We start from the raw sequence: 27125 nt of genomic DNA, 5'->3' as shown, positions 1-27125 counted from the left end.
TGATTTTCCGAAACAAAAGTGTCATCATACTCATTATTTTCCTTACATCCAAAAAATGTACATAACTTAAAACCAAGTTGCTTTAAAGGGTTGGGCGAATTTTACTCCACTGACAATTTATCAGACGAAATCCAAAATTGGCAGGATTTTGTAAAAATAAAAAAACTTGACAGTAGTATTTGAGAGAGAGAGAGAGAGTTAATGCCGAAGAAACATCTGTTGGTAGAGTAATTGACGATTTTGGCCAAGAAAAAAGAAATTAGCAATTTGCTTTTGATTAATTTTATATTTTTATAACTTTTTAATTTTAATATTTTACACTGTTTTGTTAATAATAAGAATAATGATGTTGTAGGGTTATTTGCGAGTAGATTTGATTAACGTAGTTGATGATTAAAATATATATTTATAATAGTAAAGATTTATATCATTATATTATTTATATATACAAGAACAGAGTATATTACAAAAATTTCAGGGTGGCCCCCCCTGAGAAAGGTTTCTATGGGCGCCCATGATGATATACCTAATGTAAATACAAAATTTGACATCAGTGGGCCCAGTACTTTCGGAGATTATCTGCCTAATAAAAAACCGGGACGGCAGACAGACGGACAGACGGAAACGGGAGACCTTTTTCTTCGTCCTCTAGGGGTCATGATGGGTTGAGAAAATGCAAAAGTAGAGAGTCGGCCGACGGACTCAATTACAATACTTCCTTTGCTTACGCTCGGGAAGTAAAAATTATTGATGACTTCCTCCCATTGGTGGTGGGGTGATTACCCACTAATCGAAAATTACTGTAACCGATTTTATGTAACGCAATGTGATGTGTTGTTTTCAACGTTTTACTGATTTAACCTTTTTAAAATAACACCAAAAGAGAGAAGTTAACCTATTTAATTTAATAAAATGCCCATTTTATTGTTTAATACTATGTTCCAGAATGTATGTAATATGCATGTCATTTGTTACTGATACAAAAACCGAATCCTATTTTTAAGTTTAAATGTGGTAAAAATATTTCTATAAGTACTGCTGGTTTATGAATCCGCCTATATTTTTTACCTTGGCCATCCAGATAATGGGAAAAAAGTCAAAATTAACATTTACTATGTAACTTAGAAACTGGAAATACGAATGCTTTGAAATTTTGTAAAATTTTTGATGTAATGGTAAACCGCTAATAAAAATTGGTCTACTTGTCTGTTCAAAAACTTGACTTCATGTCAGATTTTTTCTAGGCAACTCTTATCTAAAATGTGCAAAATATCTCTTCACACTTGTACTTTATCAATGCATTCATATTTTTTAGAATTGCTTTCATTATAATGCATATAACTAATATTGTCTATTGAGCAAAAATGTACAGCCTATCATTTTTATTAAATTAAAACGTATTACACGTATTATACGACTTTCCAAAGTGTTTAAAATGTAAATCTAATTATAAAAGTTTGAGTTGTAAAACTTTATAGATATCCAAGAATCCGCCCACTTCGTTTCTCGACTTTTATAAAAAACTAATCATGAAGAGTAATTACAATATTTACAGATTTAATTAACAGGTTTTTCAAATGAAAGTTCCTTCTGTAAAACAATAAATCGAACAATTCGATGTTATCAGTAAATACGACATTGACGTCGTAACTTGTTGGTCCTTTTCAGTCTTTCTCTTTCCCGAACAAATTATTTCAATATTATTCGCTTCCTTTTTCGCCTTTCTCTTTACAAGTGCGGCCACCCTTAACTCAGATTTCATTTGGTGTAAGTACTGAAGTTTTCCCCGACCCGAGTTTCCGCTATGCGTGTTGAATTTCCATTTTAGTGACCTTGAATGTAGAAAACTTGTTACCAGGCAGACCGATGCTCGTAAAAATCCTCCCGTCCAAGTTGAACTAGATTTTATATCCGAGTAATGTGGTGGGGTTAATGGGGGTGAATCCCAGTTGCCCCTCTATAAATGATTTAGGGCTGAAGACATTCCCGAACCGAAACTTAAATTATCTCTAGCCGAAAATCCCGGCTTTTACACAATTTTATATAATATTTTCGTGTTGGGCTTCGTGAGGAATTTATTTAGAGGGAAAAAGCGCTGGGTGGTCGAGGAAGAAATAAATAATGAATCCGGGGTTTATTTGTTTTTGTTGTCATTAAATTTCCAATATCGACGTTGCCCTTAGTTAACAAAAGTCGTTTGACGCTGCGGTTTTTGATTCGTTGGGAATTTTAATGAATGTTAGATTTAATTGGATTAGCACTTAATTGAATTAGTTTCCTATCAATGATCCTGATCAAGAGGATTACCGAACCGCAAACTAGCTCAGCACAGCCCCACGCTTGCGAAATTAAACTGAAGTAAATTTCCAAGCAGGTTGAAATTTAATGCATGTGTTTAGAATTCTAGGTTTGCGAAATTATTGTTTGGTATATGGTGATGTGAATGAAAAATTCATTCCAGACGAGGAGATTAAGTTGAAAGACGGTATTTTAATTCTGTTGGTGAAAGACGAAAGCATGTCTCGAGACTTACTATGGGTCGATTGTTGTACCAGGCAGGCGAGAAATTAAACATGAAGAAAAGTCGAGATTTATAGTCACAATATTCAGCTACAGTTCTCTTCTAACAAATAAAACGGTCTAAAAATTTGAATTTTTCTTCAGTCCTATTTTATAATTTGTCAGTACTGTGACACAATAAATGACTTGGTTATTTTAACGTCCATTTGAAAAATTATATACAGACATAAGTAATTGTCACTGCAAATTTTTTTTTATTCAGATTTGTTGTTAAATTTATTTTGCAATATAACGTTCCAAACTCAGAATAAATTAATTGTAACACTGTAATAATCTGATTATAATCCTTGTATCGACAAGGCGGCAAAAGCCTGTGGCCATTGTCATGTAATAATCTGTATTAATATCATCTGTCTTAATCTTAAAAACAGGTATCCAATTAATTGTACTTAATTAAATTTAATAATTATTAACTAAATTCATAAAAGAAATTCAACAAGCTAAAGATAAAAGATATTTACTAAGTTTTTGTTCAACAATATCTAAGTCAGTTTGCGAATGAGTCAAGTTCTATCTAAACTTTGTAGATTCTTTCGTTTAATATTAAAATTTAGTTGGAAGTAGCAGTTTACGGTAGGGGACGTTGAAATCAACTTCCTTGATAGCACGATTATAGGTCGTAGACTCTCGAAAAGTAATCTTAATCTTTATGTAGTAAGTCAACGACTTTCAAAAATGATTTTCAAGATATGCCGTAAATATGAAATGTACGTATGCAGCTTATCAGGACTCGTTTTAACTTCGGTTAAATATGGAAATGTTAAGCCATATAACAGTTTAAGAACGATGATGCATCAGTTCAGGTGATACTAAATATTATCATTACAACAAAATCACTTGGTATATTTTTCAAAATCCAATTATTATTATTTAATATCAAAAACAAAACAATACCTATATTTATTAACTTCATGACATTTAAAATAGTATCTTCTGTTTAAATAGATATTGTCTTAATAGTAATGACACTTTTTTACTTTGCATGTATTTAAATATATTGCGTTGTATATTTTGAATCAGTCGATTCTTTGTTCTTTATTATTTTATTTGTTTGCAGGTAGGGGACCAAGTAGTTGCATTACCGGAATATAGAGCATGGGCTGAACTGGTGGCCGTCCCCGCCAAATATGTGTTCAAGCTTCCTAAGGATATTTCCCACTTGGATGCTGCTACTATCACAATGAATTATACTGTGGCCTACATTCTTCTTTTCGAGCTTGCAGGACTGTCAAAGGGAAAATCTATTTTGGTGCACTCAGTAGGGGGTGGAGTGGTAAGTTAATAAAGCTCGAGCTGTATTTTTCTTTGTCTAACCCTTTGTATTTTTATGCGACTTTTATTATTCTTTTTATCACAAAATTCAATCATATTTACCTCTGATATAAGCATAATAAAATGTCGGCGTTTTATTGAATGCGAGTTCACATTTGACTTTCAAAAGTTCGATGTATCTTTATGACATTTATAACAATTTAGTTTTAAAATTGTGCGATAAAAAAGTTATTTTTATGAAATAAACTGGTGAAAATTGTATGTAAGGAGGTTTTTAAGAAACTTTTGTTTTGTTCACTTAATAAGTGGTTACTATGCGAGTGTTAATGTAATGTTTCTTTAGAGAAGGTACACAGACTTTTTTCTTTCACGTGAATTGCAAGTGTAGATTTCATTATCGAGGATATTGTTTCAAAATATTTACTTTCCAAGTGTAATATAAACAAGTTAATCATCGAAAACATATACGTTTACATTAGTGGGCCTGTCGGCATGCGTTTTCTACAAATGTTTCTATATAGTCATTTTTTTAAATAACGTGACATAGTGTTAAATTTTTCTGACGAGTAACTGTGTAAAGCTTTTTTAGCAAAATGATGACATTCCTGGGAATTATTTTTGAATACATTTTACCTCTCCGTCAACGAAAAAACGTCTGCATTGGTAATTTTTTTTGTTATGCTCTTCGCAATATGGGCAGATATATATTTTTTAATGGAAAATGTTTTATTTATTTTATTCGGGAACATATTTGTTTTACTGCGAATTTTGCTTTTAAAAATCAATATCTTTAAACTTTTTCTAATTTTAAATTATTCATTTCCTCGGAAATTATGCCAAGGACATTTACATAAATAACCCGATAATATGCTAATAAAACCATATTTGATACCCATATTTAGAATTCAAACATACAGGGTGTTTCATCTCAGTTGATCAATATATCGCTACTGCAGTGGCTACAAATTATGAGATGAAAAATCCTCAAAGAGCTCCTTATTCAGAAACAGCACAAACTAAATTGTAACTCTTCCGGTGTTCAACGAAACAAAGATAACTTTTCTTTTTTAAAGACCCTTGAGGGATATCCTGGACGATCCACAATTAATCTACGATGACCCTTGAGGGCTATCCATCCTGGACGATCCACAATTAATTTACGATTTCAAAGCGAAGAATATTACGCATTTAAATACCGCGTGATCAGAAAGGATTGAGTCTGTTGGCAATCCTGGATTTTTAGTTGAAATTGGTATCGTGATATTTTTTATAATTTCCAGTTGTCAGGTGTCAAGATCCAAAATATAACCTAAATTTATCGCTTCTCACGATTGACATATCCACAGAATTATTTCCATCATACCAACATAAAGGTAAGAAAATTTCACATTTTTATTCAACGTAAGTACTACCAACAGACCCAGTCATTTCTGATCACGCGCTAGTCTACATTGTTTCTGGTGCAAATTACCATCAATATAACACAAAAATGTGAAAATTCAGGAAAAGTTTTTCAATCGTGGATAGGTAATTGAAAAGCTTTTACACATTATTATTTATTTTTGTGGGTAGAATAACGGTGATTTGCACTTCAATGAATACGTAATATTACTCAAATCTAAAGTAATGCACGTGGGAGTAGAAAAAAAAGGAAGTTGGGGATTTTCGTTTGTTAGGCTTCGCACAACAATCTTTCAGCAAATTACTTAGCAACACGAACATAAGTACTAGCACAAATTTCGTGCTTGCTTGTATTTTCTATCGCACCCTAAAGGTCAAGTACAAATTTGTGTCCCTATGTACTTTCTGATAAAGGTTACAGTTGCGTACAATTCGTGTCATTAATATTGAAGTCTAATCAGTCATCTAATAGTTAATGAAAACAGATTACAAGAAAATTAGCTCAATGTCGTCATTTTGTTTAGAAAATATATACTAGACTAGTTATTCGTTCGTTTAATTAAAACGAAAAGGTAATGAAACAATTCTCTTTTAAAATTAACTTTACCCTTTATGTTTCCTAGTGGACATCTTTGGAGTTCCACTACTACCTCAGTTCTTGTTCAGTTGAACTTGTTGAGCACGAAACTATAAGTCTGATTTTTATCTATTCCCGTCTGTTGCTGATTTCTTTAGACACATAATTTAATCATTTTTCTCAGAAATTACAGAACAGACTGTCAAAATAGCTTGTTTAGCGCGACAGGCGCAATAAACTAATTCTGCCAAATCGGTTAAACATCTATTCGTTTAGGAAACGATCTCAATTACTGTCGCCTCTACAACTGAACGAAATTATTGCTTATGGCATTTGCGACAATTTGGCCGCTTTATCGTCTCGAAATAGTTCCCCAGATATTTTATGGACCTTCGATCGCCTTTCGTTACTTTTCCTCGGTTTGCCAAGTTGAACGCTTAACGAGTTGGGAACGTGGCGTCATTCTACCAGCTGCGCCGCCTCCGCCGCCGTCCCCAGCAACAGGTTGTGGGTGTTTGCACTAGCGTGTTTCCCGTTTGTGTCACTGGCGCCGCGACGGCGTCTCCGAGTCTGGTCGTTTTAAGATTCATATTGATTAGGGCTTGGGGCGCGTCCAGACAACCGCGATGTCCCGACTACACCATATGGAAAGACGCCGTCACAACCCACCCCCGAAATTAGTGCACGAAAATCCTTTGGGTTATTACGGCTGGAAAAACCTATTACTAGTCTTTACCAGACGATTTTTTCAAACCGAGTTTCAAGGGGGATTTATTGTTTTTAATAAAGATGATTTCAAAATACTTTTTCGTAAGGAAAGTAGCACTAACACAAGGATCCAAATTAGGCCCACTTAGTTTTATTATTTGTGTAAATGATATAGCTCCATGTTTAAATAATTGTAAGTTTTTGTTGTATGCAGATTGTCTAAGGACAGTGCTACAAGAAGCTCTAGATGCATTGTTTCGCTGATGTAGAAGTAGTAATCTTGAATTAATTATTGAAATTTGCACTGTCTGACTCAAGATTGGCTAAACCCGAAGAAGTCCATGAAAAGCGACCAAACAAAGTTACAGCGGGTAATTTATGTGCTATACGTATATGGTATGAAAGGTAGGCAACGAGAAGGGGTTGTTAAATGTTTATATACGAGTGACGCAGTGTGTAACGTGGGGATGCTTTGTTTGGTTAATATTGTTTACTTTGTGGTATTAATTCATAAATTAGCTTAACTGCCAAAAGTGTTGTTGCAAGGTTAGGTTTCGGAGGGTGGTTGGTATGGTGGTTTTGAGATAAGCGGATGAATTTTTTAACATGTTAGCTTATGTGGAATCAGTTTGTGAGCTCAGAATTACACATAAGCATGTGCTCGGGAGTCTGCATCATCTATATAGCGTCTCCAAAGATTTTGAAATCATTGAATTTATTTTATCAGTATGGTAAAAAATGTATAGCACAAATTACGTTCGATTTCATGCAAAGTTTTTTTTCTATAAATGACGCATGAAAATGTAAACTGAAACAAATTACTAATTAAAAAATTCAAATTGTTATTCGTTTGAAACCTTGCAATATGAGTTGCCAAATTAAAATTTCTATGCAAACACTGGCGGAAAATAACTGGTTGTAACTTCATCGGTACATATTGTTAAGTGCTTAAGTATCGACGAAACTTTGAACTACTCTATAATAGATTGTACGTGCTTAAGCGTCGCAACGCTGTTGTGCCTAATTTTAACTTAAACTGTAATACCAACATCTAGTTGTTAGCTATATCACAAAGTCAATAAGCCAATCGACGAAAAGGAATATTACTAACCGTCATGGTCACGAATCACCACATTTGAAAGCATGCTCAGAGCCCTCAGTTTTTGAAATTTTGCAGCTTATAATAGTTAAATTTTAATGTATTCGATTTGGGTTTTTTTTTTCACAATTTGTAGAACACGAAAATTCCGCTTTCCAGCATCCACCTGTCTACGTTTTGACGCCCTCACGGGATTTTAATTTTTAGCAGGCATTGTTATTAAAATAAATATGTGTATTCATCACAGTACGTACATCAGCATCCACATATTTATCTTTTACCAACTATGACTAATGCTCTTTTGTTTTTAAACAACATATAAACCACCAATGATGTCTCCTTTTAATCACGGTTTGACATTATCTCGCCTCTTGGAAACATTGTTTGCTATAGTTCATAGTGAGCTGATAATAAATTTATTTGTAATCCTTTCAGAAGTTCTCATAATAAATTTAATGTTCATTGTTAAAGTCATCAAATTATAATGAATATATTCTCAGATAACATCTTCGCTTGGAAAGGAACGAAATGTTAAACAGGATATACATACATATATGGCTCCCGTATCATATTTCAATACGAAATGTCGAGAAATATATCTGATAACGTTAGATTCGATTACTGTGAAAGCCGTGGTGGCAAGGAAATGATACTTCATGATATTATTAAGTAACGATGTGACATACATTTGATAATAAGGTTATTTGTTTCAAAAATAGCTGAAACCGCCAAGCAAAATCAAAAATGAAAATTCATAAATGAATTAGATAAATCGAACAGAACTGATGTTACGGTAAATTGTTAATGCGCTACAGGACGAATAGGGTCGATCAATATTGGAAACAAATACATGCACCACAATTGGTAGATTATTTCTGTACATACAAGTTTGTTATATTTATAAGAAATTGAGGTACGTGGAACAGTATTGAATAATAGGTACTACAATGTACCATATATTGCCTGAGAATAGTTTTGTTTACACAAATATACCACTGTACTTGTCATATATTATAAATGCGATTTGTTAAGTGTTTGTTAAATTATACCCATCAATCGTAATTCTTTTAATTCAAGAAATGTCCCATTTTACAATCACGTTTATTTAGCATTATTCACGCTTTGGACATACATACAAATGAATGAGTATTTAAACACAATGTGTTTACTCATTTATGATTACTATATCTCCGTTGGATAAAAATAAAAAGACAGAAATAAATTCCACCAGTATTTAATTGACTAATTTGGTATTCTAGTGGGTACAACACTTCCGCCTTCGCTTGTGTGATGATAAGCATTTTGACGCTTGTTATCACGCTTATACATAAAGTAAGAATAAAAGGCAGTCTTGTACAGTCAAGTGAAAGGATAAACGATCATTTAGTGAGATCACGAAATTTGTGAAATCTTATTTTTGGAAAGCCTCACGATTCAGCGTAATTTGTAGTCCACTCTTGGGATATAAATCTTATGTTTGTGCCACATTCAGCTGATAATTTTCGACTTTTTTTGGTTATGAGCTGAGTCCAAAATAGAAAAGAATTGTATTAATTTTGACCAGGTGATTAATAAATTATAGTTTCTAAATATTTAACATCTATTTTGTTTCGTTGATTGACAAAACTGTTTTTTTTTTACAATATAATTTTATTTTTTGAAAATACACGGGTTCTTATAATTTTTGAAATACTTTCTCGTGTGTTACATTGTACAAATCAACATTTATAAGTATATGCAAAAAATAATGTTAGTAGGGTGAAAATGTATTATTTTTGTAAAAAGCTGGAGTATTTAAAATATTAATTAATATTACTATTTTCGAAATTTAACAATTCTGCAATTCACCTTCGTGAAAAGTGTATAAATTTTCTTTTCTTTTAGTTTGTCGAAAATAAAGTGTGTTTGTTATCAACTAACGACCCAATTTTAAATTTGTCGTAGTAATGCAAATTTGCGACTGTTGCGGGTTGTGGGCAGTTTGGTGTGTTGCTATGTGGCAAATTCAGTTTGCGGCGACGCACAGTCAACCTGAAATTGGGCCCTAGGTCGATGAATTTAGTCTAGAAGAAAAAACACATTAATGGAACTGATTATTGATTAAAATAAATAATTAAAAGCAAACATTTAACATTAAATCACAGTATAATAGCCATTGATTTCGTCGCAATAATGAAGGTGTTGAATAAGTTGTCTCGGGCCCTCAAATTTAACGCTTCATTTAGTGTTCGGACATGAAAATCATTTTAAACCACTAAAGCTGGTTTGGTTTTTTCTCATAAAAATCTTTTTGAAAAGAAATCTATACGAAAGTAAGACTACGCGCAAGATATGGTCACGCTTTAGAGGGGTAGGTTAGTATTGGCTCAAGTTTTTCGACCCATTTTTTTGTGTCCAGTAGTATTCGTAAATTATTTAGTTGATTTCGATCTATTTTATAAAGTCACGCGTTTCCCAAATATATTAGCAAAGATTTTTTGTGTTCGTATAAATTTTGCTTCTATTTTAGTCCCTTTATGCGCCAAAAGCTCCCTTTCCATGCAAGGTCAGGACCACACATGCAACTTTCGCCTCCAGACTGATGTCGTTGACCTTTCAGGACCTTTCCGAACTACAGACACCCCTTTTTGCTCGTATACCCCAAAAGACACATTAAAAACTTCCCAACAACTGAAACGAACAAACGAGTGCGATAAGGATATTGCTTCAGCGAGCGGAATCGCCGCCAAAAATTATTATAAATTCATTCTCGGTGCCAGTTTGGAATGGGTGTTACTGTGGGCAAACGATCCCATCCGTCCCGACGCGACCAGACGACGCAGGTATTGATCGCCAACACGCAGCAATAAAACAGCGCCGTTTCTAGCGGCGGCTACGAAAAGGGGTCTCTGCGACGACCCTTTTAAATTTCCGCTCACGTTTCTCCAGCCCGTCTAACTCACTCAACACACATTCGCGAGCAGTCTTCATTATTTTAATATTCTACATCCGGAATTCATTTTTCTTGATCCAATTCGGTTCAAGTGTTTTTTGCTAAAGCTGCCGTTGTGCTGGATTTGAAATGATTACTTTTTATAGCGAATAAAACCAGACTCGTAAGAGAGCTCTGCGTCATACCCGAGCGATGCCGGTATTGTCTACTTCGATCAACTTAATTCTTGCTTTCACTCTAAAAGTTTTTCGTCTTGTTGCGCTTTTGTCACTGGCTAGTGCAAGGCTGTGATTTATTTGGTTAAGTGAATGTAAAAATTAAAATGTAAGATTTTTTTTGAAAATTTTGACAATTTCTATATATTTCCTTATTGCTTAATCAGGTTAGCAATCGAAGCAAGGAAATGAAAGAAATCTTAGAAGTGAGACATGGATCATTGATTAACTTACATAACCTTTGTGCTAATAAAAAATGAAGGTATGCCAAAGTCAAACTGATAACTATTTTGACGTATGAGAAGTATGTTAAGTGTGTTCTGCCATCAAAATAAAAAAAAAATGAATCAAAGTAAGCCTAATCGATTCATAACAAATAATAAGAACCAAAAGAAAAACTAAAATATACTTACTTTTTAAACATTTGTGGAGAAAGTAACTTACATGGTTTGACTGTTGGGTAAATCCACTGTTGTTATTTTACCGGTTCATTGTTTTGTTAATTAGATTAGTGATGCTAAATGTAGCATGCCAATCAACGCCAACTCTGAGTCAGTTTCATTTCAATCAAACGACATTATTTATTTCGCCCCTGATGCAGCTTTGTTCATGATAGCTTTACATTGAAATGAAATATAGATATATGCCTGTATGTCTGACTATCGTGATATTATTTGAGCTCAATGGAATAATATTATAGTAAACATGACACATACTGGATATATTTTCTGTAACCTATGCAAGTACGAATTATTGAGTAGTTTACTGAAAGATTACTCTAATTAATACTTAATTCTTTACCAGTTCCCCATGATTCATCCACATAGTTGTTAAAAAACAAATAAGAAATGAATCATCTTGAATTTATCTTTTCAGGGCTCTCAGTTATTATTATTTGTAATGAATTTCCTTTGCTTTTGAAACAAAACCTACACCACGTGCGTATTTTTGTACAAAAATATGTAATATTTTTTTGAGATAACGAGGGAATAAATGTTTTGATAATGCATTACGTTACATCAATTTTGTGAGATATCTTATGTAAACAATTCTCGTGAGGTATTTTGCAATAAAAATCTGTTTATCAAACTTGAGAATGCATTATTAATTTAAATGGTAAACAATCTGTGTAGTTATTGTTCTGTAATCCCAGGTTCAATAATTTCTGAGACAAGTCATAAAATTCGTTTATTTGTATTTGGAATTTTATTATAGTATGGCACATCGAAAAGCATAAACACCGAAATTAAATTTAAAAATCAACAATTTTCAGAACTAAGCTGTGGCTATATTTTTAGGTGTAAGTTTTCCGCCACCGTCGCGACGCTTCTTTCAATCATTCTGATTTTTATTTTAATTTTATATTTAGTCTGTGCCACTTTCGCCTTCTCCAAAATTTAAGCGCTGAATTAATTTCGCCTGCCCTAAGCAATTCTCAACCGCTATCTTAATTTCTTATCTGCATCTCGGTATTATTCATCGCTGCTAAATTAAATTATTAATTCAAGTTTCAATTACATAAACGAGCATAATGCAACTGAGATTGCTTGAAACAAGTCAATTTAACATTTAATTTAATCAGAAAGGAAACACCCGGTTAGATGAGGGTCCCAGAAGGTTGCTCCATACGTTAAGAACCTAGCCGTTCATTAACGATTGTTAAGAAATTGCCACACAAAAGAAAAAAAACCAGCATCGTCTGGTGATGTAGGTGGTTCGTTATTTTTTCAGCTTAATCTTATACGCCCGTAATTGAGTTTACGTCGCCATCTTTATTATTGTCTTCGCCTCCAACCTTGTTAAAATCGAGCTGTCTTATTCAGGGCCAGGCTGTGGTGCAATTGGCGAAGACCGTCCCCGACGTTACCATCTTCGGAATTTGTTCCAAGGGTAAACATGAAGCTTTAAAGAATGCGAAATCGCCCATTGATCATCTTTTGGAACGTGGCAGCGACTACACTAGTGAAATAAGAAAAGTTTTGCCGGATGGGGTCGATATAGTTCTAGATTGTCTGTGCGGAGAGGAATGCAACAAAGGCTACAATTTATTGAAGCCCATGGGAAAATACATCCTTTATGGTTCGTCGAATGTGGTGACGGGAGAAACTAAGAGCTTCTTCAGCGCTGCTCGTTCTGTAAGTTTAGTAGTACTTATGTTACTTTATTTACTTTCGACTTTCTAGTGGTGGCAAGTGGACAAAGTGTCCCCACTGAAACTCTTTGACGAGAACCGAACCCTCTGCGGTTTCAACTTGCGCAGGCTTATGTTCCAACAAGGTGGACACGAATTCGTAGGAAAAGCAGTGCAATCAGTTTTTGCTCTATTCCAAGAGCAAAAAATTAAGCCTCTTCTTGATTCAACTTGGGCTCTTGAGGACGTAAGTTTTTGGAAAGTAGGTTGTGTGAGATGTTAATACGTTTGTGTCAGGTTGCCGAGGCTATGCAAAAAATGCACGACAGGAAAAACGTCGGTAAAGTTATTTTGGATCCAAGCTTAGAACCTAAGCCTAAACCAGCGACTCCAGCTAAAGGTAAGAGCAAAGAAGACAAGAAGAAGCAGTCTTCTGAGGAGAAGAAAGAGCCAGAAGAGAAGAAGGAAGAGGAGAAAAAAGAGGAGAAGAAGGAAGAACAACTTACTAATGGAGATTCTGCTGGAGATTCCGGTAAATAGAGATAACACACTACATAGTACAAACTTTTTTTACAAATCAGGTAAATTTGCATATCTTTTATGTTCTATGTTGTTTTTGCACAAATTTATTGATTTTGTAAAAATTGGAGTGAATTGAGCGTTGAGTACACGTTCTTTTTTTGCAGATTCCAAGGGAAAGGAGAATTCGAGTTGAATTGTTTAGATGCGTTGAGCAATTAGTTTTCTCAAAATTTTAGCATTTGTGTTTAATTATATATTGCTACGTTAATTTATGTGTTGTTTAAGAACAGATCTCAAATTAATCTACCATTCATTAATCTGAGCTGTGTTAATTTTAAATATTGTATAGGAAAATAGTTTAGAGTGTGAACAGTCAAAAGAGACCATTATTTTATGATTTGTTTCACCAAGTTGTATTTTTATTTTATTACCAATTTGTTAATGCGTAAGTTTTAAGATGTTTATTAATCATTTCGGTGCTATATTGAAAATTACGATACCCTCTCAAGCAAAATCATCAATTTTCGAGATAGCACGTTCTTCATTTTTCAAAAAAGTTCAGGAGCACATATCTGTGTGAATCAGACCAAAAAAAGAATCATTAGGTAGCGTTTTATACAAAATATTTTTCCAAGCTTAGTTAGGTTTTTACGTGAAAAGTTCAAGTGAGGACAAATAATTCTAGTTGAAAATTTTTTATCGTGCATATTTTTGCTATTTGCTATTTTTCAAGCATATCGACGAAACTTTTAGTCTGTAAGCTTTTGCTTTCTGACACTACGAAATTATATGTGATTCAGTTTTTGTTACTCCAGCTTTCAAATACACATATATGTCTGTAATTAGTTATACAATGTAAATTTTGTGTGCGATATATTTTCATATACGAAAAATGTAAGATGGTATAAAACGACAAGTAAGTTTGTATTTTAACATTATTTTTGTTGATAGGAGTGTATAATCTTTATCATAAGCTAAAATATATTATATTGCTATTTACCGCTTATATTATATAAATGTAAGACTGATGTGTTAACGCTATGCATATTGTTCGTTTGAAAGCCTGTATAATAAATTGTATAATTGCCAAATCTAAAATTTTTTATTTTACAAAACGTAAGACCTAAATTGCAGATAATAATTCGAATACTGCGGATTAATTAATTAAGAGGTAACAACACACAGTGCATAAACTGTTAGCCCTAAATAAATGAAAAATGCGATGCGGTCAATCACCACGCCTAGAAGAATCCACATACTTTGGTGTTGGTCGTTAAGTTTTGAATAAGAGTCATTCAAGTTACCATAGTGTTGAGATGACTGAAACATAAAATTAAACCTTAGTTAGATAAGTTGGCCTACTTACTTTAATATCGGGTAAACACAGGAACATTTTTAGAAAAACTGATAGCAGAAGTTTTGTCAGGAAGTGGGGAAGTGCACTTTTTTGCTTATTTCTTGATAAATTAATAACAATAGTTTCAATCACGATGCAAATAGCTGTTGCTACAAGGCTGTAACTGTACAATAAAACTAAAAATACATTATATTACACCTAATATCAGCATAGTGATTATTGTTACCTAGGTTTGGTACCAATTGAGAATGTATGGGAATAATTATTCCTAACCCTATTAGAACAATCGAAGCTAAAATCAGTTGTAGACAGGCTAGCGATACCTTCAGATGCCCGAATGGTGACACCCAAAATGTCATTAACAGTGAAACAGCTATCACTAAAAAGAAAACATTTGAAATTTCCCCTCTGCATAAACACATAAGCTTACCAAAAAAGGGAGTAAAAAGCATAATAGCGTACGAATCGGACGTTCTTCTCAATTTAAGATGCAACGTTAGGCCTGGAGGGTCAAAATTATTCAAATTTCGAACAGCAGGGTTTTTCCATCCCTTATTTGAATAACTGTCCACTTGTAAAACCGCCCATGTTGACGAATACGGACTGCCCTACAAACTTTTTTAAGTTTTTCATTCAAATTCACGTCCCTTTATTTGCCTTACAAATGTGCTTTCATTTCCATTAAATACGAGTTGCAAATTTTCGAAATCTTTAAAGAAGCCAAGCACGATGTCACAGGTATGCTCATCTCTAGGCCATCGTCCGAGATCGTCGGGACTGCACCAAGAGTTCATGTTCACCGTGGTCATCCAGTTTACATGTCCTGTGGAGTTGACCGTGAGGAGTGTGTCTTGTAAGATGTCGCTGCCATCCGAAACGGCACTTTTTAGTAATAGAATAATAAATTATTGTTAATCTGGTGGATGTTATTGTGTTTTGGCTTACTCAAATAAATATAGATTTGGAATCCATATTTCTCGTCGGAATATATGTAAATTATTGATACCTTCATAGTTTGATACATTCCAATGTAGTTTCTCATCTGTCCAATTCTAAAAAAAAGTAGTAGCCTACATGGTCGGTAACATTTGATTTTCAGTTGGCTGTAATTAAGGAATTTCAGCTGTGTTGCTGTTTTCAAAGTATCTGATCATACAGATTCTGTTTTCTATTTGATTTACGAGAAAGAGTCGTAATTGGTACAATATTTTAACTAAAACAGTGACACCAGACATTTCACAATTACAGCCACCTCTGTATCAAAATCTTTTCGATCATATAGTACACGATACTTAATTTTGTTGGGTAGTTGTGCCTAGAACGATCAGTTAAAAAGTTTATATACCTACAATCAAGTTTAATAGTGGATTTTACTTTTATCAGTTTTCTCAAGTCAAATGATTAAATCCCGCGAAGTGTTTCAAATATCCTTGACAGCGTGATAGTCTAAGGAATTCTACAATTTTTTTATTAAAGAGTTGGCTTCTTTATAAATAAGATTTATTTGGTTTGAAAATAAGTTTTTTAAAATTTGATATAATATCTCATTTGGGCGATTCTGGAAAAATGATAGGAGTTTTCAAAGAAATGAGGCCGAAATTTACTTATGGAGATCAAAATCTATAAAAAAATATTTTTATATAATTTTCGAAGGTGGTCAAAAAGTCGAAGTTTTAATAAAATTTGTGATAAAGATCTAGGAAAAATTCAGGGATATAGATTTCAACGTAGTGATCGAAAAATTTTGCGTGTTTATGATCCCGGACGAAGATTTTAGAAATATTCGGTTTGAAAAATTTCCAAAAAATGTCCCTTTGCATGGAATGATTCTGGAAAAATGGTAGGAGTTTTCAAAGAAATGAGACCGAAAGTATCTTTTGGAGGTCGAAATGTACGAAAAATTTCTTTATGTAATTTTTGAAGTTGTGCAAAAATCTAGAAAAAAATTAAGCTATAGATCTCGACGCACTGATTCGAAAAATATAACGTGTTTATGGACTCGGAGCAAGATTTTAGAAATATTCGGTTTGAAAGTTTTTTTTTAATCCTAAAAATTGCCATATTTTATTGGGAGATTCTGGAAAAATGGGAGGAGTTTTCGAAAAAATGAGGTTGAAAGTAACTTCTGGAGGTTGAATCTACAAAAATCTCTTTGGATAATTTTTGAAGGTGCTCAAAAAAGTCGAAATTTTAATAAACAAGTTGTTTAAAGGTCCGGGAAAAATTCAGAGATATAGATTTGAAAAATATAGCGTGTTTATGATTCCGGAGCAAGATTTTAGAAATATTCAGTTGTCGGCAAAGAGAAAGTGTGGTCGTTGGCGTACGCAGATGATTTGGTGATTGTGGCAAAGAAAAGAGAAGAAATGAAAGCAATGATTAAAAGTTTGGAGAAGTATGTAAAAAAAAAGGAATTGGAAGTGAATGTGGAAAAAACAAAAATGGTGGTGTTTGGGAAGAAAGTAAGAAAGGAGAAGGAAGAGTGGGCATGGAGAGGCAAGAATATTGAACAGGTGAAAGAATTCCAGTACTTAGGATATACATTAAAGAGCAATAACTCAGATAGAGCGCATATTCAAGAAATGGTCCAACAAGCGAACAAAGTGGTAGGAATAGTATGGGGAATAGGAGAGAGAAAATTTGGACATGATTATAAGAGAAGAATAATGATGTTTGATAGTTTGGTCAAAAGTGTATTCATGCACGGAGCTGAGATTTGGGGATGGAGGGAATATGAAGAAATAGAGAGAGTGCAAGAAAAATACTTGAAATGGACATTGGGATTGGAAAAGTATACGCCGGGGTATATAGTGAGAGAAGAAACAAAAAGGGAGAAAATGAGAGTGGAAGCGGGTAAAAGGGCGGTTGGATTTGAAGAGAAGTTCAGTGAGAGAGGTGATTGCAAGATATTGCAAGAATGTTGGAAAGAAATAAGAAAGGAGGGGGGAAAATATGTTTGGAACGAAAGGGAAATTGAGAAACAAAATGGGTGTGAATTAATGGACAAGTATTATGAAGGAAAGGGATATGCATGTGAAGAAATAGAGAGAATGAGAGAAATGGGAAGGAGTATGAAAGAAGAGCTGAGTGTAAGAGATAAGGATATAGATAAGCAAGAACGTAGATCGAGAATATCGGAGTCTAGATATAATGCAGACTATAGAAAAATAGTAAAGGATGAAGTACCAAAGTACACAGAGAGAGAGAGTATAGAGAAGAAAAGAATGATGGCGAGATTTAGGTGTGGAAATGAAGAGAAAGAGAATAATTTTTGGATGGATGAAACTGACAGAAGGTGTAGGATATGTTGGAGAGAGGAAGAAACAATAGAGCATATGCTGGAAGGATGTGAAGGATTGAGAGAATCGGAGGAAAGTAAGGAAGAAGTGCTAAACGAAGATGGAAGAGGACTGGACTGGATGAAAGAAGTATGGAAGATAAGGGAACTATGACAAGGGGTGGGCAACCAGAAAGAATAGAATATTTATTACATAACACTCGAATTTTTATTTTATTTTATTTTATTTATTTTTATTGTTATTGATTTATCTGAGGTAGATTAAGTTAATTTGTACCCCTACTGGGAATATTATTAAGCCTGTAAGGCAAATAATAAATTAATACTACAACTAGAAATATTCAGTTTGAAAAATGTATTCTTTAAAATAACCCAAAAAACTGTCCTATTCATCCGAATATTGTAAAATATTGTAGGAGTTTTCACAGAAATGAGACCAAAGCATCTTTTAGTGGACGAAATGTACGAAAAAATTTCTTTAGGTAATTTTCGAAGGTGATCGAAAAAGGCCGAAATTTTCAAAAAAAAAACTGAGCTTTTGAAAAAGTTGTCTAAAAATCTATAAACAATTCTGGGTTATACTCAGATCTCCACATGCTGATTCGAAAAATATAGCAAGTTTATGAGCCCCCAGGAAGATTTTAGAAATAATTCGGTTTGTTTTTTTTTTAACCCTAAAAGTAAAAATGGACATATTTTGTTGGGAGATTCTGGAAAAAAGGTAGGCGATTTCGAAGAAATGAGACCGAAAGTAACTTCTGGAGGTTGAATTCTAGAAAAAACTCTTTACGTAATTATTACCTAAGGTGGTGAATAAAAGGTCGAAATTTTCACGATTGAAAAATTGGTCTTTTGGAAAAGTTGCCTAAAAATCCACAAAAAATTGTGAATACAATAAATAATGTTATAATCTTGTTATATAGCTGCAACATAACGTCACCCTAACGGTGGTATATAACATTGTTGTACTGATGTTATATACTTCTAATAAAACATTGTTTTGTAACGTCACATAGCAACAAATTTTGTTATAATTTTGTTACTTAACTTAAATACCTTATAACAACAATATATCAGCGGTATATAACCCTGTTAAATTTCCGTTATATGACTGCTCTAGTTTGTGTTAACTAGGAAATAAATAAATAGTTTATCTGCTTAAAGGGTTTGAACGATATGGATCAAGTGTTAAAAGTTTTGTAAAAATTTTACTTCGGTAGCTCCAGAAATGTTATATACCGAAAAAAAATATATTAAAATTGTAAGTCCATGGGTAGCTCAGATTCTTCACTAGAAATAAATTCCATATCAGAACGTGTATCGGAAGTGTGGGTTTTCATTATCTACAAAATTCTACATCCCATGTGAATTTATCAAAATATTGCTTTTATTCAAAATTAATATGTTCACATCAGGTACATTGTTGAAGTATAGGTACTAACTCTTTCGCAATGCAGTACAAAATAATTATTGTTCCAAATTTAGTCAAAATAGTTGCTATAGCAGTTATAATTATTTAAATAAAAATACCAATTTACCTATTTTCAAAGTATTCTGTAATTTTTTGTTTTTTATTATAGATCATTTTAGGCACATTTCCCCTACTTAAATATTATTTACCATTAAAACAGTTCCGCTGTAATGTAACATCGCCTTATGCTCGTCCTAAAATAACAGTTAAACTCGGTTAAACTGTGTTAATCTACTACTTTCAAAGCTTATGTTTACTAAACTTATTAAAAGTAAATTTCAAACACCCACAGGTATAAAAGCAAGTATTCCTTGGATATAGAATTCTTTTACTCACTAAAGTTACAATAGTTGTTGCAAGCTGCAAAGTCACAACTGTAATGCTGGACGTGTTATAAACAGGTCTGACGTAAGGATCGTAGCGATACAATAAGTCATGTCGCAGTTTTTCCAGGGAAGTCATGGGGTTTTCTATTTTCTGAAAAATATGTTACAGTTTTATTAAATGTAAACACATCACCTAAGAATAAAATATGAGAATGCATTTAATTCTAAAAAATTCGCACCTTTACTTTTATAGATTTTATTTTTTTAAAGAATGTTTTAATTTTTGAAGTCTATTAAGTATATCATATCAACTGACGTGAATTAAAAACAAATTTATTGGATTAAAAAGAATTTTTTTCTTTTTCTTTTCATGAGATGCAATGTAAATTTTTATGGTCAAGACTTACACTTCAGGATAATCGTATGCTAATACTAATTCTTTAAAAAGTCTATTTTGTGGGTTTAGAATTTAATAAATTTCAATAGAAGGGTAACAGATGATTAAGTTGGAGACGGAAATCTGTATTTTTGCATTGTATACACAGAAAAATGTAAAATTGCGTATAAAATCCGAAGATGTCAAATTATTTCACCTTTCATGTTATACAGAATGTAGTTTTCAGCAGATTTCGCCACGTGTCGTTGTTAATAGATGCAAGGGAATATATTATTAATGTTTAAAATAGTAATGTTAGAGGTCAATAACAATAGTTAAAAGAGACTGATGTGAATCTATTATTGAAAATTGTGTACAGCTGCTTAATCTAGACTATGTACTTTTCATAGAGACATTAATTATGGCAATATAACGATTAAATAATCTGACGAGCTTGTTTTCAAGCAATCAGTTTAATAATTTTGATGAGCGAATGAGCTATTAAAACAAATTGTATTTTTCTGACATGCTGATTTTCACTCTCCAATGAGTGACTCCCAAAACAAGAGAATAAATATTTATTTTGACTAAGCTAACATAAAAATGTTTTATTGATACCTTCGAATGATTAGTGCTGTTATCATTCCGTGGGCAATCGAAATACCATTTCGCCTCAATTCCTGGCCACGTACTGAAACTGAACACTTTCAAAGGTAACGGATCTGGGTCTGTCCATGTTAAAAAAGCTAATTCCTCTCCTTCCTTCCCTACTTCTACTATTCCGTCTGCGAATAACAACACTAGAGACCGCGGCCCTTGAATAAATTTCACATACCTTTGCTGATATGAATCCAAAAAGACTGTAGATCCAAGGCCGATAGCAAACCTTTAATTCTGACAGTGGCTTTCACTCCCGATTTTTGCATTCTCCTTATATCACAAAACGTATTACCGCCCGCTCCTATCACTATTTCGTAAACAGGATCTCCTTTTTGTATATTACTGGATGGGGCTAAAAGGATATGAGCATCGCTGGGAGACATTACGGAGAAATGGAAATCTAAAAGACTTCCGTTTTGTGGTTCGTCATTGATTTCAAAGAAGTCTTTGTAGACGGTTCCCGATCGAGAGTAATATATTTTACACTTGGAGAAATCTGAAAGTGTTGTTGATGTTTTGGACCCACAAAAAGATACGGTTACCTGTAACGTTGGTTTTATAAAATTTTGCTTCAGTGGACCACAAAAGGATGAAAAATGTTAGTGCACCACACAACATTTTCACAACTAGCGAGGCTGAACGACTAAAAGGAAAAAGACTTTATCGTTGCAGACATTCGTATTTCCGGTGCCTTTTCATTTTATCTCGATATGCATACAGCGGCTCGTGATGATTGGTGGAAGCTCTATTTCATGGAAGCGGAATAAGACAAGGGCAGATTAAAGCAATCATTTATATTAAAGATTTTATTTTACAAGGCAGTGCATAAATATTTAATAAACATGAATAACAAAGGTCAAAACAAGCATTAGTAATACAGTTATTTACAAACTTATTAAAAAAAAACTTATTAAAAGTAGGGTCCACTACTTCATCGCACATAGAATAATTCATGCTTGACTATTAGGACAACTATACCTAATAACGGTTACTTTGCGTGAATCTCGTGAACGACTATAATTAACAAATAAATTTAACTATGTACAGAATAATCATACTTTTTCACAAAAAATGTGCAATATTTAAAGAAAAAATAACATATAGCACCGTCAGTTTTATTTTGACTATGTCGGTTTTATGATACAGTATTTTTTTAATTTAATAAACTGTAATATAAGTCTAATTAGGTAACTAGAACTCACAATGTTGCTTATAAAATTATTATTAAAGAAAAATGTGTGGGTATTTACTATTTAATATCGCATGAACCATCTAATATCGTGAAACTTTTAACAAAGTCAACATAATTAATTACCTACATCTTCTCTACCTCTTTCAAACAATTTTATACACTAAAAAGTGAATAATGCATTTTTTTAATGAAAAATCATTATTTCCAAGTTGCCACATTGACCAGCGATTAATTTTTCTAAAATAGATTTGGCAGTTTTTCAAGTAAGTAATGTTTGTTAAGATTTAGTAAATATATATGAAGAGTTCTAATTAACTAGTACGTAAACTAAGTACATAAGTTTCCATAAAGTAATTAAATTAAAGTTAGTTATGTGTGCACCACGCACAAGTACAAGGCGAGTCTTAAAATTAAAACTTGTAACAAAACTTACTTTACGTCCGTTAAAACAATCGCATATTCGTAACAAGTAATTATAAACTGTTAAACGACTATATACACATTCTTATAAAGATTTATTTAACATCAGAAAGTCAAAATTGACACATTTGCACTTAGTAATTCTATATTTTATATGGCACTATCTTGTCATTGAAAACATCACAATTATTTTTAAACAACAAATAACGTATTTTATAATTTAGTTGTAGCTTGAAGCTTAACGTATCGACTATGCTGCTGTTCTTCACCTTCTGGAGGCATAAAACACTGATGCGTTTGTATTTTAGGTTTTAACAAAACTCGCCGAACTCCCCATATTAAAGCTATCACAATAAAACATAACACGAAAAACACAGAAACAAAAATAACATCCAGAGTTGTAAAGCCACGTAATTCTCTTCTAAAAACTGTCACACATCTAGGTTTACCTATATCTATATCTGGTCCAGGTGTAACAACATTAGCACACACTCTATACGGTCCTTCTTGTAATCCCACGAACACGTATTTAGGTTCACTACAGTTTATTTTTCTTTGTGATAACAACGCGCTTTGCTCTAAAATTGCTAAATTAAGTTCACACGTGAGCTGGGGGTAGATTTTGACGTCTATCGATAAGCTCCCGTAGTGAGTTAGATTAGCTTGAATAGCTAATACTTTCGGAAATTTCGCAGAGAAGTCATTCGTTTGTGGTTGATGCTGAAGCTTCGCATTTGGTATCAGTGGGATCATGTCGGAACAACCCAGAATCAAAGACACGTCATCGGTTTGACCAGATTCGAAAAGTACTACACAGTATCTATATCTGTGTTCGTGTTGTAGTTGAATCGAATTTGGTACTGTAACATTTAATACTCTTGGATCGGAAAGATCTGAGGAGTTACACTTCAAGGGATTAGATTCCACTAAAACTTCTCTGTCACCTTCTTCTTCATACACAATGATTGCGTCACACGTGTATGGAGAAGCTTCATCTTCAACGTTCCACTGTAGTTTGATGGACTCCCCGTCAAATTTAAAACTGTTTAAATTAATTTTGGCTTTGTAAGGTGTAGATAGAGGAGCCATTAGGGTTTCTTGTTCGTCTTCACCACACAAAAGATTATCTAGAGGTACTTCTATTAGTAATCCGTTTTCTAGAGACGGAGGAGTTGTACATATTGCGCTTGATTTATCTTCATTTGGCAAACTTGAATTGTTTAACCAAACGGCAAATTCTGTTAAACTACAATCGCAGTTTAAAGGATTTTCGGACAATGTCAAGTGCTTTAGAACTGTGGTTTCTTTTAAAGCGTCACTGGCCACAATTGATATGTCGTTATCATCAAGTCTTAAATTTTTAAGACTTTTCAAAGGTAAAATTAAGTCTGCTGTTAAAGCACGAAGAAAATTGTGTCTTAGATCTAAATCTGTCAATTTATTTAAATGTGCTAGTGAAGCACCAGAGACAGCAACAATTCTGTTATGAGCTAATTCTAAATTCACCAATGAAGTCAAATGGTTAAAAGCGTGATCTTCTAGAACGTCAATTTGATTATGTTGCAGGGATAACGAAGAAAGTTTGCTTATCCCCTGCAAGGCTCCCATTTTAATACTGCTTAGTGAGTTATGTGATAATTGTAAATCTCTTAAAACTTCCATTTTTGGAAACGTTTTGGGTCCTAAAGGTCCCACTAAGTTATTTCCTGATAAATCTATTTCTTCGACGGTTCGAAGAGGGTTTAACTTCGAAATCGTTTGTATAGTGAGGCGATTTCCTCTCAGTCTCAATATCTTCAACTGTGGAAGATTTTCAAAAGTATTTGGTGCTATTTTCGTTAAGACATTATCGCTTAAGTCGATAAATGATAAGTTTCTTAAACCCTGAAAACAAATTTTTTGCAAATTCTACAACTTCCACTAAATTCGTACTTACTTTGAAGGAATTTATTTCTAGACTCTTCATTTTATTGCTGGATAAGTCAAGGCGGTCCAATTCTGGTAGAGGTTTTAATGCTTGCGTAGGCACTGCTGTGAGTTTGTTATTCGGTAGACCTAAAGCTTGTAAAGGCGAAGCTAAACCCTGGAATGCTGATTGATCGATGTCTGTAATTTCTCCAGAGGACACTACCAAACCATGAAGAGCAATGCCTTCCAATAAAGGACCGGAAATGACGGTTACATTTTGCAGTGTACAGTCCAAAAGAGAGACGTAAGCAGCGTTAAGGGATCGCAATGTCTTCGCTACAAGTTAATTTATGAAACGATTATCAGGTTTACAAGAAACGTTATTACCAATGATTGTCATCGCCGATTTGTCTCCCGTGCATCTTAACGTGTGAGGCATGTCGCAGCTGCACTCCACTACAGGTTGGTCAGAAATTTTCGGACATTTCCAGGTTCCGGGGCCCGGAGCAGCGACGGCGCACGTTCCGCACCACCACACCAGTGACAGTAACAGCCACCACATCCTGAAACAATAATTAATCATTATTTGACCTTTCCAACCACAGCTTAAAAAAAGCTACCGAAATTATGGGACGTTAAACACAACGATTGAAGCACTGTAAAATAAATCTCACATTTAGTGTTACATTGTACATATTAATAATAAAATATGTATCTGAACCTTACTTTATACAGGTTTCTGAGGTTGCTGTAATTTTTAGTTTTGTTTAATTTCGATGATACACAAAATTAAGCACATGCATTTATAAAAAGTTAATTTCATTGCAGTTCCGGATCAAGATGGTAAAGTAGATGAAAGAACAATAACGGATGATAAATATTCATTGTGTTTAGTTCGGAATCATTTATGTAGGCTGCACAGAGGACTGGTTTCTCTTCTCTCAGTATGGCTCTTCGTTAGAGTTATTTTATGGTGATCAGCTGTGTCTTTGTTCCTCTCGGGCTCTTGCAAGAGACTAAAATTGTCATAATTTATGGCGTAAGTAGTAAGCAGACGCTTGCGTAAACACAGCAGTGTTTGAATATATGAAGCAAATTTAATAGCAACTGCAAAGAAACAAACGAAACTTACTCAAAATAGTGTAATAAACATCAACAGCAAAGAATCTGCGTTATTTACCCTACATTCATAATCCCAAAAGAAACATGTTAGTTGCTCTCACTTGTACGACTGGTTCATTTTTACGAGTTGAAGGTATTTTATTTAAAGTACATATAAATTTAGCTGAATATAATTTTCAGCGAGTGACATTAAGTACACGGTACTTTTATCACACACGTATTTCAGTGTCATAAAAAACTGTATTTAATTATGATAACATTTTATGCCATGCACAAAACAGTTTGATAAAATTTATTTGTTTCAGAAGTATCTACCTTAGTACTAATAATTTGAAATAATTAAACATGAACGGTGTGAGATGGTGAATTTTGGTGGGGTCTATGTTTAAGTTACTTTTGTCGTTTTATACAACCACTTTGGTCTTAGTGACCCAAATTTGTCAGAAATTTAAGTATACTGAGGTGACAAAGTGGCGCTATATTCTTATAGACGTAAAAGAGGATACGTGGCAAATCAATTCTGAGTTAACCTGTTGTATAATTAAAAAAAAAAACGGCTTTGTTGTTCGTATTAAAAATTTTCATACGACTAATTATTATTATCTTATATATACTTTCATAACGTTTACAAAGTCATTTTTAGATTAATTTGTAAACTTAATCTAAAAGTGTTACGTTTTTACAAAAGCTAACATTATACATTAATTAAAGATGATAAAAACATAATGATAGAATTGTAATATTTATATTTAATTATTACACTGCACCTATAATTTGTTGCAAATATTAAAGTAGACATTATTATTAAACTGAAAATTTTGACGTGGTATATTATTTATAGAAATGTTAACAACTTGAGTTTGAGAAAAATATACCTATTTTATTTTTACTTTGTCACTTTAATTGAATATGGTTTCGACTGAACTTTTAGTATTTAAAATTTAAATGGTATTTCATTTTATAATCAGAGTTTTAGCCACTAACAGTTACTTATAAACATTTATATGCTGAATAACGAACAAAAAATGATGTAAATTTTAAACATTCTGTTATACAGATTTGCAGTGGCTTTTAGTAATTTTTGTTAATTTTTATTGTGGGCGAAATGATACAGCAGTAATTTATACTTTAATAAATGTTGTTACGAGTGTATTAATTAACTTTTGTTAGTTTAAAATAAATTTGTCGTTATTTCTTAAAATAATACGACATAGAGTTAGAAGACAAAAAGTTGTTAAAGCAGTAATTGTTTTAAAAAAGCGGTCTAAGCTTATTTAGTCAAAATTGACTTCACACACTTGAATGCATACAACTGTTTCGAAAAATTATAAAATTTTATGATAACCCCTATAACTTAAAAAAATAAAAATGTCTATATGTTTAAGTACATGCTACCCAGTGCCGTAAATAACACACCCGAAGTCCTTGTGCCACATATTCTTATATTTTAGAGAAAACTAAAACTTGATTTGATCAATAAAAAAAGCATTGGAAATGCCCAAGGTTCGAGTTCGAACCCAGGCCTTTCAAAGCGGACACTAGATTGTCTAATCCACAA

The 27125-nt window shown here is 33.1% G+C and overlaps 3 protein-coding genes across 5 annotated transcripts in view; 1 reads left to right on the top strand and 2 right to left on the bottom strand.

Annotated features, from left to right (window-relative positions):
• LOC135134762 (synaptic vesicle membrane protein VAT-1 homolog-like) overlaps positions 1–14528 on the top strand; it is a 39125-nt gene extending 24597 nt beyond the window's left edge. Inside the window, exons 3-7 of one of the 2 annotated variants that reach the window (XM_064063595.1) lie at positions 3638–3853; positions 12608–12919; positions 12968–13162; positions 13213–13496; positions 13602–14528. In XM_064063595.1, the coding sequence (XP_063919665.1) occupies positions 3638–3853; positions 12608–12919; positions 12968–13162; positions 13213–13455 (966 nt within the window). In that variant the 3' untranslated portion in view covers positions 13456–13496; positions 13602–14528. The remainder of the gene's footprint in view (positions 1–3637; positions 3854–12607; positions 12920–12967; positions 13163–13212; positions 13497–13601) is intronic. The other variant, XM_064063593.1, reaches the window with a different exon arrangement.
• Positions 14521–21578, bottom strand: LOC135134761 (neuronal acetylcholine receptor subunit beta-3-like). Its single transcript, XM_064063592.1, has 11 exons — positions 21468–21578; positions 21101–21421; positions 20884–21050; positions 19900–20040; positions 19713–19757; positions 15740–15846; positions 15457–15676; positions 15225–15402; positions 15021–15173; positions 14804–14970; positions 14521–14757 (listed from the first exon to the last, which is right to left on the bottom strand). Exons 1-11 carry the CDS (start codon positions 21541–21543, stop codon positions 14602–14604), a joined length of 1731 nt encoding a protein of 576 aa, XP_063919662.1. The 5' UTR covers positions 21544–21578; the 3' UTR covers positions 14521–14601.
• A 157-nt stretch (positions 21579–21735) lies between these two features.
• Positions 21736–27125, bottom strand: part of LOC135134294 (leucine-rich repeat-containing protein 15-like) — a 72899-nt gene continuing 67509 nt past the window's right edge. The window contains exons 1-4 of one of the 2 annotated variants that reach the window (XM_064062932.1): positions 25578–25644; positions 24833–25008; positions 24474–24781; positions 21736–24421 (exon numbers count right to left, since the gene is read on the bottom strand). In XM_064062932.1, the coding sequence (XP_063919002.1) occupies positions 22751–24421; positions 24474–24781; positions 24833–25007 (2154 nt within the window). In that variant the 5' untranslated portion in view covers position 25008; positions 25578–25644 and the 3' untranslated portion in view covers positions 21736–22750. Of the gene's footprint in view, positions 24422–24473; positions 24782–24832; positions 25009–25577; positions 25645–27125 lie in introns of those variants that run through there. The other variant, XM_064062931.1, reaches the window with a different exon arrangement.

Source organism: Zophobas morio, unplaced genomic scaffold, assembly GCF_036711695.1.
Source record: "Zophobas morio isolate AGI-343-1 ecotype UQ-CSIRO unplaced genomic scaffold, CSIRO_AGI_Zmor_V1 ptg000023l, whole genome shotgun sequence".
Taxonomy (NCBI): domain Eukaryota; kingdom Metazoa; phylum Arthropoda; class Insecta; order Coleoptera; family Tenebrionidae; genus Zophobas; species Zophobas morio.
The sequence above is the reverse complement of the archived record's forward strand: the minus strand, read 5'-3'. Positions and strand labels throughout refer to the sequence as shown.

Bases quoted from the DNA above. Each gene is read 5' to 3' on its own strand.
- LOC135134761 (XM_064063592.1), bottom strand. From the start codon at position 21,543: ATGTTGTGTGGTGCACTAACATTTTTCATCCTTTTGTGGTCCACTGAA. The intron at 21,422-21,467 runs GTAACCGTATCT...CAACACTTTCAG, and splicing joins TTATAAAACCAACGTTACAG to ATTTCTCCAAGTGTAAAATA. The intron at 15,174-15,224 runs GTAAGCTTATGT...TTTTCTTTTTAG, and splicing joins GCTTTTTACTCCCTTTTTTG to TGATAGCTGTTTCACTGTTA.